At 38.1% G+C, this 19226-nt stretch overlaps 1 protein-coding gene across 1 annotated transcript in view; it reads left to right on the plus strand.

The window, feature by feature from the left end:
- CFAP47 (cilia and flagella associated protein 47) overlaps positions 1 to 19226 on the plus strand; it is a gene marked incomplete at both ends in the record, with an annotated part of 442463 nt that overhangs the window by 334072 nt on the left and 89165 nt on the right. Inside the window, 3 exons of the mRNA XM_081081612.1 lie at positions 1822 to 1933; positions 10502 to 10657; positions 13480 to 13577. Coding sequence (XP_080937738.1) covers positions 1822 to 1933; positions 10502 to 10657; positions 13480 to 13577 — 366 coding nt within the window. The remainder of the gene's footprint in view (positions 1 to 1821; positions 1934 to 10501; positions 10658 to 13479; positions 13578 to 19226) is intronic.

Raw genomic sequence — 19226 nt, forward strand, 5'->3', positions numbered from 1 at the left:
TTAAAACACATACTGTGTATGATGCAATTTGTTGAGGCTTTGTTTACTACAATGTCCTATGATATGGTCTATCCTGAAAAATATTCTGTGTGCTTGAGACATGCTAAAGGGCATCTATGAAAGTCCCACAACTAACATCGTACTTAATGAAAAAGCATTCAATGATTTTTTTCCTTATGGTCAGGAACAAGGTAAGGATTTCCAGTCTTGAACCTTTTATTGAACATTGTACTAGCTAGAAGGTCATACGTAGTGCAATTAGTTAAGAACAAGAAATAAAAAGTATCTACATAGAAAAGGAAGAAATCATACAATATCTATTTGTAGCTATCATGATCTTATAAATAGAAAATTATAAGAAATTTACTAATTATGCTCTCAAAACTAATACATGAGTTTAGAAGATTTACAGGATATAATATCAAATATAAATCAACCATTTCTATAAATTAGCAGTGAACAATCCAAAGTAAAAAATTTTAAAAGTCTTTATTGTTTAAAGTACTACATATGTCCCCTTTTTTCTCCCAACAAATAAATTGGACTTCAAAGTTAGAATGTTAGAAAATGGCTATAGTACCTTATATAAAACACAAATGATACCTTGAAGAAAGTGAAAAATCCTACCAGTGAATGAAAGAAAATATTTACATGCCATCTATCTGAGAAGGGCCTTATTTCTGGAGTATGTCTAACAGCACAAAAGTAAAATGACAACACATTTTTTAAAATGTGCAAAGAATTTGAATAGACTTTTCTTCAAAGAGGATATGCAAATGAGCAATAAGTAGGTAAAAAGATATTCCACATTATTAGTCATTAAGGAAATAAAATAAGATGCCACTTTACATTCATTAGGATGGCTATAATTAAAATGACAGACAATAAAAACTGACAGATGTAGAAAAATCAGAACTATCACGCATTGCTAGTTGAAAATTACAGCCATTTTTGAAAACAGTTTTGGAAGACAGTAACTTAAAAGGTTAAATATTGAATTATAATTTGCCTGAGCAATTCCATTCCAAGTTGTATGCCCATCAGAAATGAAAATCTATCTCCACTCAAAAACGTGTATGTTTTCAGAACAGCTTTCTTCAAATTAGACAAAAATGGAAACAACCCAAACTTTCATCAGCTTATGAATGGATATACAAAATGTTTCATGTCTTATAATTCAATACTATTCATTCATAAAAAATGATGCATTGATATATGTCACAATGTAGATGAACCTTGGAAAGATCATGCTAAGAGGAAAAAGATAGTCACAAAAGACTAGATATTATATGATTTCTTTCCTATGGATTGTCCAGAATATGCAAAGTTATAGAAGCATAAAATAGACTAGTGTTTGCCTGGGCAGTGAGGGTGGCAAGATGCAAATACTAAGTAAGCTGAAAGTTGGGTTTAACCAGAGTTGTGGTCAAATGTTGCTTAAATATCCTTTATATACTGTGTTAATATTGATATAGAAATTCATTGAAATGGTTCATCATTTGTACATTAAAATTACATAGAGAAAATGGAGCATTACCTATAAAAGATACTCAGATTGTCTAAGCATCAATGATCTTGCTACAAATAGCAACAGAAAATAAACATCGCTCTTTTTGCAAGAACCTCCTTCTATTTTTTCATAAGTCTCATATTTTTCTTCTACTGTATATAGCAGTTTGGGGGCTTGCCTTTTATTTAAAAGGAAACATTTTTAATGGAAGTATTTAAATTACATTTCATTTTCTCCTATGCTTTAACTTGTTTTATTGATTTCATGTAAATGTTGACATATAGTTCTTGATTTTGAACTCTATTTTCCAGGTATCTTCAAATGTTCCCATAGTGTGGGGAAAGCAAAGCATCACCGTAGAACCTGGTAGTGAAATTCCATATATTCTACACATAAGCTCTTGGAAACGTGGTGTATTCAAAGGTAACCAAACCATTAATAAAATATTATTAGCTACCACATTAGCTCAAATACATGAAAATATAATTTACATTTCCCCTTTCTAATAAATGACCCAGAGGGAAATTTATTTTTTCATTTCAGTCATTACCTTTCTAAATAATCAGAGCTTGAGGCACACATTTTATGTTTAATACTATACTCTCTTGGCCATTTATTTGAATTTATTGGTGTGACAAATTCCTAGAAGGAAAAATGTTTAATTAAGGGAATTTATGTTTAAAATTATGATAGCTTCAAATAGTTATTCCAGTTTATGAAACAGACAGCATCCTATGAGAATGTCTGTTTATAGGACTATGTATAATAAAAATATACCTGCATTTGATACATGAACAATAGATTAAAATCTTTAGTATGTGTGAATTTTTCATGTTGTATGTCTAATACAGCATTCACTTATACAAATTACCTTGGTGGTCTCTCAACAAACGTGTTTGGGAGTTGCTGTAAAGGTTATTCTTATAAGCTTTTTCAGGGAGGGGTGTGTATGAAAAGAGTAGAAGAGTAATAAGGAAGAACAGAGAGGGTATGATTCATCAAAGGAATACGTTACCCCATTTCAAAGAGCATTAAATGCCCCATGGTGTATGGATCCTGCTAAGGAAATTATTCTAATGCAGGTGAAGGGATACTAGTTAGTGGGTAGAAAGCATGCACCTAGTAACAATCTTGTGTGCCCTGGAGGTTGAGTACTAGCCTCTCATCCCTGCTTGTCTCAATAAAGAATGTTTTAGGGAAGGGTCTTCAGTGGTCGGCAAACTGCAGCTCACGAGCCACATGCTGCTCTTTGTCCCCTTGAGTGTGGCTCTTCCACAAAATACCGACTCCTGTGCATGGGCCACGAAGTTTCAATCGCACTGTACATGCGTGCCCGCACATGGTATTTTGTGGAAGAGCCACACTCAAGGGGTCAAAGAACCATGTGTGGCTCGCAAGCCGCAGTTTGCCGACCACTGGTATACCATTGGTTCCCAATATGGGGCACAGGTCCCACAGGGGGCATTTTTATTTTTAATATGGGCAATTCGAGAATGAGTTATTAACAGTGTATTTTTTGAATTTCTTATGGTTCTAGGGGCCTCATATCCTATCTAATAAAAGAGAAACATGGTAATTAGCTGTACCTCCGCTACCCTTCCCATTGGCTAATCAGGGTGATATGCAAATTAACTGCCAGCCAAGATGGCAGCCGGCAGCCAGGCAGCTTGAAACTAACATGAGGCTTGCTTGCTTCAGTGGCGGAGGACTCCAATGTTCCCCGCCTGCCACTGCCGGCCTCTGAGCTTGCAGTTTGAAACATTATTACAAATATAGAAGCTAAACAAAACCCCAGAAACCTGCTTTCAGCCAGCCGGGATTTCAGAGCTGGAGTTGAAACAGAGTTTCGATTATAGAACCCAAACAAACCAGATACCTGCTTTCAGCAGCTGAGGCCTAAGAGCTAGAGCCAAGCCTCAGAGCTAAAGCTGGCCGAGAATAAAAAAAGAAAAAAAGAAAAAAAAGGAGCAGTTGGGAGCTTCAGTCACCCGCCAGCCTGAAAACAGCCCTCAGCCCCTCTCCCAGACTGGCCAGGCACCCCAGTGGGGACCCCCACCCTGAAGGGAGTGTGACCAGCTGCAAGCAACCATCATCCCCTCATCCAGGCTGGCCATGTACCCCAGTGGGAACCCCCACCCTGATACAGGACACCCTTCAGGGCAAACCAGCCAGCCCCCACCTGTGCACCAGGTCTCTATCCTATATAGTAAAAGGGTAATATGCCTCCCAGCACCGGGGTCAGCAGAGCCGCGAGGCCTCCCGAACCCGGGATCAGCAGAGCCGCGAGGCCTCCCGGCACTGGGATCAGTGTGACAGGGGGCAGTGCCCAAACCCCCTGATCTCCCTGAGGCTCTGTGTGTGACAGGGGGCGGGGCCACAACCTCCCTATCCGCCCTGCTCTGTTCGTAACAGGGGAAGGCGCCCCAACCCCCTGATCGGCCCTGCCCTGAGTGTAACAGGGTGCGGAATCCCAACCCCCCCCCCACCCCACGGGCCCTGTTCTGTGTGTGACGGGGTAGAGCCATAACCTCCCCATCAGCCCTGCCCTGAGTGTGACAGTGGTGGCGCCCCAACCCCCTGATCGGCCCTGCTCTGTGGGTGATAGAGGGTGGTGCCCCAACCGCCGCCTGCAGGCCCTGCTCTATGTGTGATGGGGTAGAGCCATAACCTCCCCATTGGCCCTGCCCTGAGTGTGACAGGGGGCGGTGCCACAACTCCCCTATCAGCCCTACTCTGTGAGTGACAGGGGTGAGCTCCTCAACCCCCTGATTGGCCCTGCTCTGTGCATGACAGGGGGGACCTCCCCAACACCCTGATGGGCCCTGCTCTGTGCCTGACAGGGGGAGCTCCCCAACCCCCTGATCAACCCTGCTCTGTGCGTGACAGGGTACGGAGCCCCAACCCCCCTGATGGGCCCTGCTCTGTGAGTGACAGGGGGCAGCGCCCCAACCCCCTGATTGGCCCTGCTCTGTGCATGACAGGGGGTAGCGCTGCAACCTCCCCATGGACCCTGCCTTGAGTGTGACGGGGGCGGTGCCCCAACCCCCCAATCGGCCCTACCCTGAGCATGACTGAGGGTGGCATCGCAACCTCCCAATCTGCCCTGCTCTGTGCATGACAGGGGTCAGCGCCCCAACTCCCCAGTCGGCCCTGCTCTGAGACTGACCAGGGGCTGCACCTAGGGATTGGGCCTGCCCTCTGCCACCCGGGAGCAGGCCTAAGCCAGCAGGTCGTTATCTCCCAAGGGGTTCCAGTCTGTGAGAGGGCACAGGCCGGGCTGAGGGACCTCCCCCCGAGTGCACAAATTTTTGTGCACCAGGCCTCTAGTATAGTATATAAATATATATTGTGACATATTTATGCATTTCAGTTTTCTGTTATATATTTTGAAACTCTATTTGCTATTTTTTAATATCACTTCATATTATTACTATTATTTTTAAACAATTTCTTAGTGATTTCTTCCACAGTACTTAACTGTCCTTTCATTCTTTTATTTTTCTCTTTTATGGATGCCATGTGTTTTGGAAGCTTGTTTAGACCTAGTTAATGGCCTTTTAGGCTTCCTCTATGTGAATAGGAGTTCACTTTTTGAATAATCAGAATTATATGTCACAGGGGGGCATCAGGATGTTAGAGGTGCTTTAGGTGAGGTATGGCCAAAAAAAGTTTGGGAACCATTGGTCTATACTTAGCATAGAAGGTATAGAAAGCTGCTCCAAAGAAGAAAGTACAGAGAATAGACTGAATGCCAATCTTATTGACAAGCAGAAGGGAAATTTCAGAATGGCAAACAATGAACCAATTAGTATCACAGTAATAGAATGTACTGTGAAGGAAGAGCCAACCTGCCCAACCCCACTCTCTGCTTGGCTTCAGATATCACCAGTCATAGTCATTAGCGTCTTCTGAAATCTTTGATCACTTTGCAGACATTTGGCTTTACAAAGCCCATTAATAATTCTCCATGTGATAGATAGATTTTGAGCTATAGTCAGCCCGTTCTTCTCCTCTCTGCCTCCCTCCTCCCCTCTCACCACCCCCCACCACCCCCTTTCCATCTCTCTGTTTTTTGTCACTCTAGGCAGAGGATCTGCACTCCAAACCCCCATGTTGTACAAGGCTCAATTGTGTACATTTAATTGTAACAGTTAGGAGCTTAAAAAGAGTGGGAGATAAGCTGTATTATATATAGATTAAAGACAGATGTGACCACAGCACTGTATTGTTTATTATTATTTTTTAAATAATTTTTTAATATACATTTTGTATTAATTTCAGAGAGGAAGGGAGAGGGAAAGAGAGATAGAAACATCAATTGAGCCTACTACCCAGGCATGTGCCCTTGACTGGAATCAAACCCAGGACTCTTTAGTCCCCAGGCCAACTCTCCATCCACTGAGCCAAACCGGCTAGTGCTGTATTGTTGTGTTTTTTTTTTAATCTGTGTTCTTTATCATCCATATAAATTTGTTTTTCCACCTTGCCTTTTGAAGGGGAAATAAAATAAAAGAAATTGAGTTAAAATAAAGGTTAAAATAAAGAAATAAAAAGGTAGAAGTAAGAGAAGGGTTAGCAAAAGATCCCTTAGGCTTTCATCTTTATTCTTGCTACTTAGATTTTATTAGGGTAGTATATTAGAAACAAAACAATGGAAATTAGCTTGATTATGTGTAATACAATGTGCATAGAGAGTATACGTATAAAAAACTTTGATGAAATTAATGTGTCTCTAAGAAATTCACAAGTTGACAAAAGGCCAGCCTTACAGAAATTTTCCTGAACAGTGTTCCTCATTATCGATTGGGAGTGGTGAAGCATGAAGCCAGTGCTAAGAACAGGGTGGGTGTGAGAAGACCAAGTGCAAAGAGGTCAATACTTTGCCAGGTTTAACTGTTGCCATGGAAGCTTGCTTTTGGAGGTGATCATTGAGCAGTATCTAAGACCTATCACTTTAGATCAAAATAAATGTTCTGGAAGAAGTATGGGAGTGATTTTGCGATTTTGCCAGTCAAAACCATTTATTCTGTGATATGTTTGGTGATATTTAGACATGACTTAATGTACCATTTCCCATACTCTGTTGTCAGGGACATATGTATGCCTTTGCCACTTATTACCTGTGTGACCTAGAGTAAGTTACCAAGCTTCTCTACAGCCAACCTTCTGTACAGCCCAGGTTGCTCAGCTTTCATCTGTAATACTTTCAACAATAAAGATAAATTTAAAAATAATAGGGTGGTGAAGGCTTAGGGCATGGGGCGGGGGTGAGCTAGAAGGGGTCAGTGGAGGAATAAGGGGAACATATAATACTTTCAACAATAAAGATTTAAAAGAAAAACATAAATAAAATGATTAATTAACTCATGTCAAAGTAATTAAATAGGTAATGGGTGTAGCATATGCCGAGCATAGAGTAAGCATTCAATAAATGGTTTTGCATAATTTTCCAAAGAAACACCATTAGCATAAAATAACATTGCTCAGTCTTTAAGTTTGAGTTTGATATTTATATTTTATAAGCTAATATGAAATGAGAGAAAAACGATTCCTAATTTTATAAAATGACTTATATACTGAGAAATGTTTATTTTATTGACTGTTAAAGCAGCCTTTTGAAAAATCAACCATTTAGACTGTTTAGCAGCTAAAAATGTCCATTTTGTCAAAGTAAAAACTTTTTTTATTAAAAGTATAACTGCAATAATTACTATTTCTATTAGATTTTTTGTAATGTTCTCTTCAGACAAACTAAGAATCTCCATTAAGTCAATGATGCTGTACATTAGACAGTTGCTTTTGCTCACTACTATTATTTCTGTTGTACCTATAGTGTTTCCAAAGCCATCTAATAATTTTCCTGTCACTCTAATAAACTCAAGCATCAACAATCAAGTTTTTTATTTACTTTTGTTCCCTTTTGGATTGGCCTTAGCCAGAACAGAGGAATATAGGGGAAGAAATAATCACATGAATATATACTGTGGAAAAATTATCATCTCTTCACATATTCTTTTATATTCACACATATTCTCATAATCAGTATTTACTGCATTTGATTTGAAGGTTCATTGCTGATAGTCAGGTTGTTGAGTCTAATGTTATTCTTTTTATAAGTTTATAAGGTTTTGACTACTTATCTCTTCTACTATCCTAGCTAATAAAGAGTAATATGCAAATTGACCATCACTCCAACACACAAGATGGCCACCCCTATGTGGTTGAAGATGGCTGCCACAAGATGGCCAATAGGGGAGGGCAGTTGGGGACAACCAGGCCTGCAGGGGAGGGCAGTTGGGGGGGACCAGACCAGCAGGGGAGGGCAGTTGGGGGAGACCAAGCCAGCAGGGGAGGGCAGTTATGGGTGACCAGGCCAACAGGGGAGGGCAGTTAGGGGCAATCAGGCAGGCAAGGGAGCAGTTAGGTATCGATCAGGCTGGCAGGAAAGTGGTTAGGGGGTGATCAGGCTGGCAGGCAGAAGTAGTTAGGGGCAATCAGCCAGGCAGGCAGGTGAGCAGTTGGGAGCCAGCAATCCTGGAATGTGAGAGGGATGTCCGACTGCCTAAATGGGCAGTCGGACATCCCTTGAAGGGTCCCAGATTGGAGAGGGTGCAGACTGGGCTGAGGGACACACCCTCCCATGCACGAATTTTGTGCATTGGGCCTCTAGTAGCTAATTAATAACCAAAAATAAAGATGCAATTTTAAAATGTAATTGTTTAGAAATAATATTAAATTTATATTGCCAAGCAAAAGGTTTTTCTCTAGAATAAATTAAGTAAAAAATATTGGCATAATTTTGGTGCATTGTTTAAAAGTGTCCTGCCCTAACCGGTTTGGCTCAGTGGATAAAGCATCGGCCTGCGGACTGAAAGGTCCCAGGTTCGATTCCAGTCAAAGGCATGTACCTTGGTTGCAGGCAACATCCCCAGTAGGGGGTGTGCAGGAGGCAGCTGACCGATGTTTCTCTCTCTTTCTCATCACTGTTTCTAACTCTCTATCTCTCTCCCTTCTTCTCTGTAAAAAAATCAATAAAATATATTTTAAAAATAAATAAACAAATGAAAGTGTCCTTTCAATCTATATATGTAAAAGGCTAAATGACCAGCCAACCAGACAGTAGGTATGATGCACATTGACCACCAGGGGGCAGACGCTCAACACAGGAGCGGCTGAGCAACAGCAACTTTTCAGAGTGCCCTCTCCCACTTCAGGAAACCTCGGGGGATATTGGAGAGTTGGTTTCGGCTTGATCCCCATAGGCTAGGTCAAGGGACCCACCTGCTGGAGGGACCCCACTCACTCTGCAGATGCCCTTCGAGCCCTGGCACCGCCCCAGGTACAGCTGGCCAGGGAGGCTGGCTCCAGGGCGTGTCTGGCCCGTCTCACCCAGTCCTGCCCCACCAGCCACCTTCTAATTAATTTCCTTTCAGTGTGCACGAATCCATGCACCAGGCCACTAGTTAAAACACAAGCTACTAAATTGACCTATAATTGCTTCCATAGTTCTCTTCATCCATTTCCTTTTTCTTAAGATAAGTATTTAATTTCTCATTTTGCTCTATAATATATGGTCTTGTTATACTCATATAGGGCTTTTGAATTGTTTTACAAATGCTTGTCCAATTTTTCTTTGTTAAAGGATAATAAAAATGTAGTAGCATTTAAATGGATGTATTGGAGGAAGAAAAAATATGCTGAGTAACTAAATGGACTGAAGTGAGAAAGAATAGAGAATGTGTCCTTTTCTTGCGAGTATTTCATAGTATTTGAAATATTGACCAGGTTTCCTTATTCAGTGCACACATATTGTTTAACATATGTAGTGTTATCTAAATAAGTTTTATTTGATGGAATTGTTTTCTTAGTTTCCTTTTCAAATGCTTCATTACTAATATATAGGAATTTAACTGATGTTGTGTGTTGATTTTATATCCTGCATATTATATTGCTGCATGTATTAATTAGGTCTGTTTTTTGTGTAGAATCAATAAGGTTTTCTACATATAAGATTGTGTCATCTGCAGACAGAGATGATTTTACTTCTGCATTTGCAATTTGGATGCCTTTACTATATCTATATATATAAAAGCCTAAGTGACTGTTACTACTAGTCGACTGATTGACTGGTCAACCTGTTGCTATGATGTGTACTGACCATTAGGGGGCAGATGCTCAACACAGGAGCTTCCCCCTGGTGATCAGTGCACTCCCACAGCCAACCTCCTTTGGCCGTCCAACCTCCTGTGATCCCTACCCCCTGCCAACCAGCCCCTATTGGCCCAAATTTGAACTGGGCAAGACTGCCCCAATCACCGGCTAGGCTAAGGGACCCCACCCGTGCATGAATTTGTGCACTGGGCCTCTAGTCTTGCATAATTGCTCAGGTTAGAAATTCCAGTATTATGTTGAATAGAAACGATAAAACCAGACATCCTTGTCTTGTGCCAATATTAGAGAAAATGTTTTTAGTTTTTAACCATTGAGTATAATGTTAGCTTGTGGATTTCTCATATGTGGCCTTTATTATTTTAAGAAAGTTTTCCTATTCCTGTTTTTCTTTTATCATGAAAGGCTGTTTAATTTTGTCAAATACTTTTTATTCATCAATTGAGATAATCACGTGTTTTTTTTTCTTCATTTTGTTAATGTGGTATGTTATACTGGTTGGTTTTTGTATGTTGTACCACACCCCCCACACTCATTTAGTTTTCTGAAAAGTGATACAGTTCTATTATTTGACACATTTGAAAAAATATAAGAAAGCTATTTAAAATATAATTTTAATGGAGATTTTGAGAAAATTTTCTTGAATTCACTAAATTGTTCTGTACCACCATCAGATTTAATTCTGATACTAAAATCTAGAATTTATGTTTGGCTTTGTTGTTATTAGTTTCAAGCTAGAGCAACTTTAATATCTGAAACCGACCTTTCATTTTAAAAAACTAATCCCTGGTTAATCTGAAATTTTGTACCTATGTGTTGTAGGTAAACTTTCATTTTCCATTGAAAACAGTCAAGATGGTGATTCTGAGAAAGAATCAGATGAAGATCAAGGTCAACATGAAATTCAACATCAGGATGGAATATCTTTTTTTAAGAAATTGTCAGAAAAATCCATCAAGCTTGATACGGCAGGCTTAGGTAAATTTATTATTATGAAGTTTCATGACCAGCATTCATAAACTGGTTTATGAGTAGATACTTTACATTCATAATTCATATACAAATGTGTTGCACATATTTATCAGACTTTTATTGTATTATTTTAATATTAAATTTATGTAGTTTAATTTCTGGATTTGTTTTGCTGTTAACCGTAATAGAATATAACCCTTCAGCTTGAAGGCTGCCTACTCTTTCATAAGTGAAAAAATTCATATATATTTATGTTATTAAACAAAAATAGCTATTAATTTCTGATAAAATATTAATGAGTATATTATTTTAACAATGTAATATAATTTTCTTCAATATAGGGTGTGATAGTCTTTCTCATGCAAAAGAAAGCAAATGCTATTGTTTTTCCTTCCTATTTTATAAAATTTTATTTGCATGTTAATAAACATCATATCTTTTTAGTAGGAATTCAAGGGAAAATGAGATGGTGGAGTGTGGGAAAAGACAGGGGAAAATTCCTGGAGAATGGGGGAATGAGTTTTGTTATGTGTAAGAAGCAGGGACATAGGAGACCATTAGAGAAAACTGGATCATCAGGAGCAAAGTTGTGGATACAAACTTATCCCAAAGAAGAAATCTTTATTAAATGAATTTGTATTTAGTCAGATTCTTCAGAGAAACAGATACTACCATAATATTCTAATATAATGTAATATATTATAAATAGTGGTATTTTAAGGAATTGGCTAACATGATTGTGGGGACTGGCAATTCCAACATCAGTAGGGCAAGCCTTTCTTACCTAGAAAATTAGGTAAGAGTTGCTACTGTAGTATTGTGTCCAAATCATACCTGGCAAACCAGATGGCTACAAGCTCAGGCAGGTTTTCCATGTTCCAGTCTTAACTAAGAATTGCTTCTTCTTCAGCTAACCTTAGTTTTTGCTTTGGGAGGAGGCCCACCCATGTTATGCAGGATAATCTGCTTTACTCAAAGTCTATTGATATGAGTTATCATCACATAAAAAAAAAAAAAAACTTTCACAGCAGCATCTACACTGGTATGTAACCAAACAACTGGACCCTATAGCCCATCCAAATCAACACACACACTTAACCATCACAGGATACATGGATTAAAAGTGACATTTTGTCAGTATTCAAAATACCTTGGAAAGGGAAAAGCAGTTGGAGTCAGTTAGGTCATTGCAACAGCAAATGGTGTTTGAAGTGAAGAGAACAATGTATTTTACTGTAGTGATGTGGATAGAGAAATACCACTGAAGATGGAAAACATTTTAGAAACTAGTATTATTTGACAAAGGAGATAGCAAGAGAGTATTGATTTCAAAAAATAACAAGGTTTGTTATATTGGTGAATAGAGAAATATTCGGATAGAAATTTAGAAGTATCTTGATTTTGTTAAATTAACATTTGTTAAATAGTGCCCTAGAGTGTCAGATGGTAGTGAGTCAAGGTTTAAAGACTGCAAGGGAAAGTGCAATAGAGAAGTTTGTTACTCACAGGTCCTGGAGGAGGTACTCTAACTGCCTCCAGGGTCTACAAGGTGAGATCCAGGCAGAAAGATAGGAAGGACCTGGGTACATGCCTTTATTAGGGTTTTTGAATGGAATGTTTTGTGGTTCCCAGGCTAAGGCCAGTTTGGTCAATTCAAACCAAAAACAGTGGGGTTTTGGTAAGCTTCCTAGGGGTCTTATCTAAGGGGCACACAAGGGGACAGCCCTGGGAGGTTGGAGAGAGTACTTAGACCAAGTGTGGTTGTGCGAGTCATATTATGAACTTATATTTTCTTGTGACTCTGCTGGGCTGCTTTCTAAGTTATGCACTTTGGAGAGAGAGGGGCTAGTGTTGCTTCAAGGTTCCTGCAGGCTGCTTGGTCACACAAAATGGAAGTGGAGGCAGTAATCTTGTGAGGTAGTTTAGTTAAACTCAACAAGATGAAATAACTTGGGAGATTATAATGCTTAGAACAGTTTTGTGTTTTCTGATTTTGATGTGACAGTAAACCATTTACATGGCAATATTCAGTCAGCTGTTGAATATTTGGAGCTGGACATGGTGAAAAAATAATAAAACGGGTTGTAAAAGTTTAGGGATTCTTCAGTAGGAATCATTCAGATGAGGCAAAGAGCAGATACCTGTTGTAGATGGATCATGCTACAATTAAGCCCTTATCAAAATCTAAGGCACAAGAACCGTGAAGGAAAACCAGATAAAAGTGTTTAGAGGAGTTTGAAAGAAAATCAGAATACTATCATGTCATGGTAATGGACTCCAATGGAATGCTATCTAATTTTAAAAATCTAAACTGCATGATGACATGTTCAGTTCTTCAGATAGGCCTTCCCATCTCAGACAGGATTAACCTTCTATCGCCTATAATAACGTGGGTCTCTTTCTTTCTGATTGCTCAGTAGTATATTTTGTTTCAGTTATGCAAAATGAGTAGTAAGTTCTGGAGATATAATGTACAATGTGATTATATTGAAAATATGATAGTGTATGCTTGAAATTTGCTTAGAATGTCTTCTTAGTTATAGACATCTTTCTTTTCAGAACTATTTTCTCTGTGAATTCATTGTGGACTAAAGCATTGGGAAAATCCATAAAATATACATGAGCTAAAAGGGGAAAGACTTTGCAGGATAGGGCTTCCCTTAGCACTCACAAACAGTGATGAATTCACCTTCTTACCTCCCCTCAGCACGCTTGACAAATGAGCCCATCAAAAAGAGTTTGAAAATGATATCTGTTCATGTTTCTCAAATTTTATGTTACGTATGGTGTTCTGAAACCTATATTAAGAAATGAATTTTTTTTTCCAGATGATGATGATAGCACTATACAAGTCTGGTATAATCTTGAGATCCATATCTATCCTGGGAAACCTGTAAACATTATTGAAATTAAATGTGTTGCTATGGTAAGAGCCCATTAAATTGTCATAGATTTTGCCTTTTTGCAGATGATCTTTTGATTGTAAACTTAAATTGCTGTCCTTGGAAAAAACCATATTATTAATACTCATGTTTGGATAAATTATTCATTTTTTAGAAATTTTATTTTTAAATCCAGTACAGTGTACCTTGAAAGCTTATGGTAAAGATTTTTTTAGTTTTATGATATCTTATAGTGGCTGCACTGATTAGCATTCTACCTGAATGATTTAAGAGTTACTAGACCAACTTAACCTTCGCCTTTATGCTTGCCCTCACATGTCTGATAAAAGCAGCAGTGTGTTTTCAGACTTTTTCAATACTAATTCTTCCTGGTTTTACAACAGGAAGAAAAATATTTGGAGCAACAGACATAGATTTAGGGTCTTAAGTAATAGTGACTAAGAATAGGATTTGTTTTATGTGTATTATTAAAGTGTTATTAACTCCATGTCCAGGATTACTTAAGAGTCAAATATTGAGAGTCTTGGTTTAAATGAAACACGAAGACAGTATTAATTGCTGTTAATCATGTTTTCATTCCATTTAATTTCCTTATTGTTAGTATTCAATACTTAAATCTGTGATAAAGATTATTTTTATTTTTAAATGTGAAGATAGATTTTTTTGTTCAATTGATTATTTAGAATCTTGAACTTTTGCTCCATCAAATATAAAATAAGAAAAGACTTAAAGCACTTTTAGTCTACAAATCAATTATTTGTCCATCTGATTTCTGGGTAAATTTCTACTGAGGCAAAAAAAATGGATGGTTAAACTGTTGAAATGTACTCAAGTGTAAATTGCAAATGGAGTTTCTTCTAAGTGGAAAATCATTTAATGTGATGATGTTGGGATCATTTCACTTAATGAAAATATCCGATATCTGTGACCCTATTATCACTGCAGAATAAAATCTTAAAGGTTATTTTTAAATGATATAATTTTAACCATGAAACCACTTGCTGTGGAAAATTGTTACTAGATTAAAAGTCATCTCTTTCTCAGAACACAGGAGAAAAAATACTCTAAAAATGAGACCAGGAGAAATTGGAACCATAAGGTGGTACCTCAAAAAGGGGAAGACATTGGCTTCCTTATTAACCATATGTTTAAAATAGGGATAGAGAGGAGTAGAAATATGCAACACAAACTAGCAAATATAGATGCAATTCTAAAATAACAACCAACTGTTTCATCTTCTCATGAAATGGTATATAAAGTGTCCTTTTTTGGAAAAAGTTATTAATCCGTCAAGAAAATACTGGTAGAAATTGAGATTTTTATAATTCTCAACTTCTCAAGGTGAGGATTGTCACACAGGTTGAGAAACACATACCGTCATGGTACTTTATATGGATAGGTAAGAAGACTGAGCAAAAAGCAAAAATAAACCATTACCTGTCTCTTTTAATGCACATAAAGTATGTTTTCATTTTTCTGGGGTTGGTTTTTTTTTTGGTGTTTTTTTATAATCGTCATCTGAGGATATTTTTCCATTGATTTTTAGGAAGAGTAGAAGAGAGAGGGAAAGACAGAGAGAAACAGTGATGTGAAAGAGACACAGATTGGTTGCCTCTCGCACTCCCCTGACCACTGCCTGGGTGGGGAAGGAGCCTGCAACCAAGGTACATGCCCTTGACCAGAATCAAACCCAGGACCCTTTGGTCCACAGGTCAATGCCCTATTCACTAAGCCAAACCAGCTAGGTCTGTTTTCATTTTAAAAATTAAGATTTATATATACCCATTGAGGAATATATTGCTTTCATGAATAATGTACTTTCAAATGGGCCCTTTTCAATTTTCCATAAGGGACTTCCCCATCCCTAGGCAATAATTCCATTATTATTATTTAATACCACAATAGGGTACCAATACCTCTTCTTATTTGTATAATATTTCAGATTATTATCAGTTATACTATTGTTTTTATGTGAATATTTGGCATAGTTATTTCAGAAAGACATTGAAATAATTTCCTCTCAAGGTCTACATGAAAATGCAAGTTTTGAGCCCCCATTCTATTGAGTAGTTTTATATTACAATGCAGGGGCAAAACTTAGCACCATCAGCTGCTACATTGCTCTTTTTCTCACTGTAGACAGGTATTCTGTACTAATTAAATGTTCACTTTCAACTGAGTTTGGTAAGGTGGGATCTTTTTTCACTAACTCTGTCCACATAAGCTACTAATAACAGTGATAGTGTTGCCAAGGTATTAAGCTTTGCCACCTTTCTAATAGTAATTGCCTAAGGTAAAAATGTATGAGTTATTGCCCCACCAGCATGGCTCAGTGGTTGAGTGTTGACCTATGAGCCAGGAGGTCACTGTTCGATTCCCAGTCAGGGCACATGCCTAGGTTGTGGGCTCGATCCCCAGTGGGGGCCATGTAGGAGGCAGCCAATTAATGATTCTCTCTCATCATTGATATTTCTCTATCTCTCTCTCTCTCCCTTCCTCTCTGAATTCAATAAAAATACATATCTATATATTTTTTAAAAGATGTATGAATTATTAATTCATGAACATGAAGATTTAGTTGGTAGAGATGATATGGGTGATTTTAAACTAGAAGCCTGGTGCACGAATTCATGCACCAGTGGGGTCCCTTGGCCTGGCCTGTGGGGATCGGGCCGAAACCGGCTCTCCGACATACCCTAAGGGGTCCTGGATTGCGAGAGGGTGCAGACCAGGCCAAGGGACCCCACTGGTGCACGATCACAGGAGGGCTCTAGGGCGCGTCCGGCCCATCTCGTGCAGTCCCAATCCACTAGACCCCAACAGCAAGCTAACCTACCAGTCGGAGCATCTGCCCCCTGGTGGTCAGTGCGTATCATAGCAACTGGTCGGATGGTCAAACGAACAGTCGGACACTTTCCATATTAGGCTTTTATATAAAGAGATAATCCCATCAAATAAACTTTTTGTGCACTTCTTGAAGAAGATATTTTCTAAATACTTTCTGAAGTACATTAAAACTATTGTCCTCATCTATATATTGTTCCCTAGTAGTTTTGACTACAGTTGCTGTTTTTGCTAAACTTCTGAGTAATATTTAACTTAAACCTTAAATCATCAGATGTGGCAATGGAGCTTTCAAGATGGTAAGCCATCTCTAATTTTCTATTTGCTTCTCAACTTTTGTTACATTAAACCCAATTTCCACATCTTCCCTAAAGATGAATGTATGGTTAGAATCTCTCTAAAATAGGGTTTGTGTAAGAAATATTTAGACTCTGAGGCACATAAATTTGTTTACTTCTTACAGCAGGTTCCAAAAAGTCATATTCACAATAAACAATAATTGGTTGCTAGTAGTTCATTTTCTGTTGGAGTAAAGTATTTAGGATTTCTTTTGGAAATTTTAACATGTAATATCTGCTGTTTCATTTTTTTTTAACTCAAAAATTTCATGTATGTCATATAGCTTGGCTGTGGGAGAATGATGAGAGTAATCCACTATCTTCCCATTGATGCTCAATAATTCCAGTATAGCAATGGGCTATATTTTTGAAAACAAAACTTTAGTATGTGAACAAAATTTTATATGCTTTAAGTTTTAGATCAGTCGTAGCCTTCATAATATTTGCTCTGTAGTTGATGATAATTATGTGAATCTTTCTTTACTTAATTTTTCATTCTGTAATAACCTTCATTTAAATTCACTCTATTGTTAATGGTGAGACCTAGAAATATCTCCACAAGCTAGTAAGAGAGGAGCATAGTGAAAAGCACAGTTAATCCACGTGGTGTCACATATAAAAACATTAATATAAAACATGTGAGTTAGTAACCTTTTTCAATAATGTTTTAGTTTAAAATTTTAGCCTTCTTAGATAGATAGATAGATAGATAGATAGATAGATAGATAGAGAAAACCTATAACCTATGTTAAACAACTAAGTAGGAATGTACTTCCTAGGGATTGGTCCTTGCAACTAGATATCCTTCTATTGTCACTGTATTTCATACTCCCCTCCCCCTGCCACCCTACCACAAGGTTATATGAAATGTCAGAATACATGTGCACAAACCTTTAGACGCTACAGGAGTTTTCGGGTTTTTACCAACTCCTTAGTGCCTACCAATGCATCCTCACCCCCACGTTATCCCCTATCTGGCATTAGGCATTAGCATCCACCTCTTCAATCTTTGTGTCTCAGATTGAGTGGCAGAGAATTGGAGATGGGGGGTGGGAGGCATGACTTCAGTAGGTACAGTGACATATAGGTGGCAGTACCAGAGGAATGACAATGGTGCTTTTAATTTGTAATTAGACTTTGTTTATCTGAGTTCTGAACTGTTGGCACTGAATTTTCAATTTAGGAAAATTACTGAGACAGATTAGAGTTATCACTTCCTCCAAATTACATGGTACATTCAGAATACCCTTAGGAATAGTTTATTTATTAACTTTAATGTTTTAAAATTGAGAAAAATTAAAATTGAAGATTTCCTCAATAGTATACCTTACTTGTGTGTTTTGGACCTCAGAAATAATTTCTTCATAATGAATTTATGATTCTCTTCTGGGAGAGGATATGGTAAAAAAAAATTCTTCCTATTAGTGCATATTGAATTGCTATTGACACAATTAAACTTTTATGAGCCAAAACATAGTCTTTATTTTCTCAGACCTATTGAGAGTAGGAAGTATGAAGTTTTCAGTGCAAATTACTCAGTGAATTAAATTTTTCCTGCCAGAAAGTGTGTGAATGTAATGTTTATCCACTCATTTGTTTATATAGAGGTAATCAAGCAAATGTTTGCTCCATGGACAAAGCTGCAATGTCTATCTTAAAGATATATTTTGTGAATAACTAACTCTCTCCCCATCAACACCTGCCCCCCATCAGCTTAGTATTAGGTTTTTGTGGTCACTCCTGTAGTGTGATTTGACAAATTTCAAAATAGCTCCATGTCCTAAAGTACATCCATTAACAATTTTTAAAAATATGTTTTATTGATTTTCAGAGAGAGAAAGGGACATGAAGAGAGAGATAGGAACATCAATGATGAGAATCATCAATTGACTGCCTCCTACATTCCCCCTACTGGGGATGGAGCCTGCAACCTGGGCATGTGCCCGACTGGGAACTGAACCGTGACCTCCTGGTTCATAGGTTGACGCTCAACCACTGGGCCAGACCAGTCAAGCCCCATTACCAATTTTTAAATTGTGACCGAAATGTCCAACATCCTCCTTTTTATTAGGTTAAAGCATTCTAGACAGCTGAGATATATCCTATCTATTATTCACCTTTAACACATTTGCTTCAATTAATGGCTTTTACTGTAGTGGAAATCGTGGCTGTCATGGGATGAAATATAAGTTATTAGCTAGAATGGAGGGTCAGAATGAAGACCAGGAAATGTCTTAGAACTTGAAGAGTGCCTTCCATGGCTGAGTGTGTAGCCGGAAGGTCAGGACAAGAGAAACCAAAACAGAAGAAAGGAATCTAGACAGGAAGGTGGTCATATCATCAGTATAATTTGACTTCTTAGTACAGAATGTCCTCACTGCTTGATTTTAATGTGCAGAGCTACTTAAAATATGTCCTCTAGATCAGCAGCAGCAGCCACAATGTTTTAGAAATGTAAGTTTTCAGGCTCCATCCAAGATCTACTGAATC

This window comes from Myotis nattereri (assembly GCF_964212035.1).
Source record: "Myotis nattereri genome assembly, chromosome: X".
NCBI lineage: Eukaryota > Metazoa > Chordata > Mammalia > Chiroptera > Vespertilionidae > Myotis > Myotis nattereri.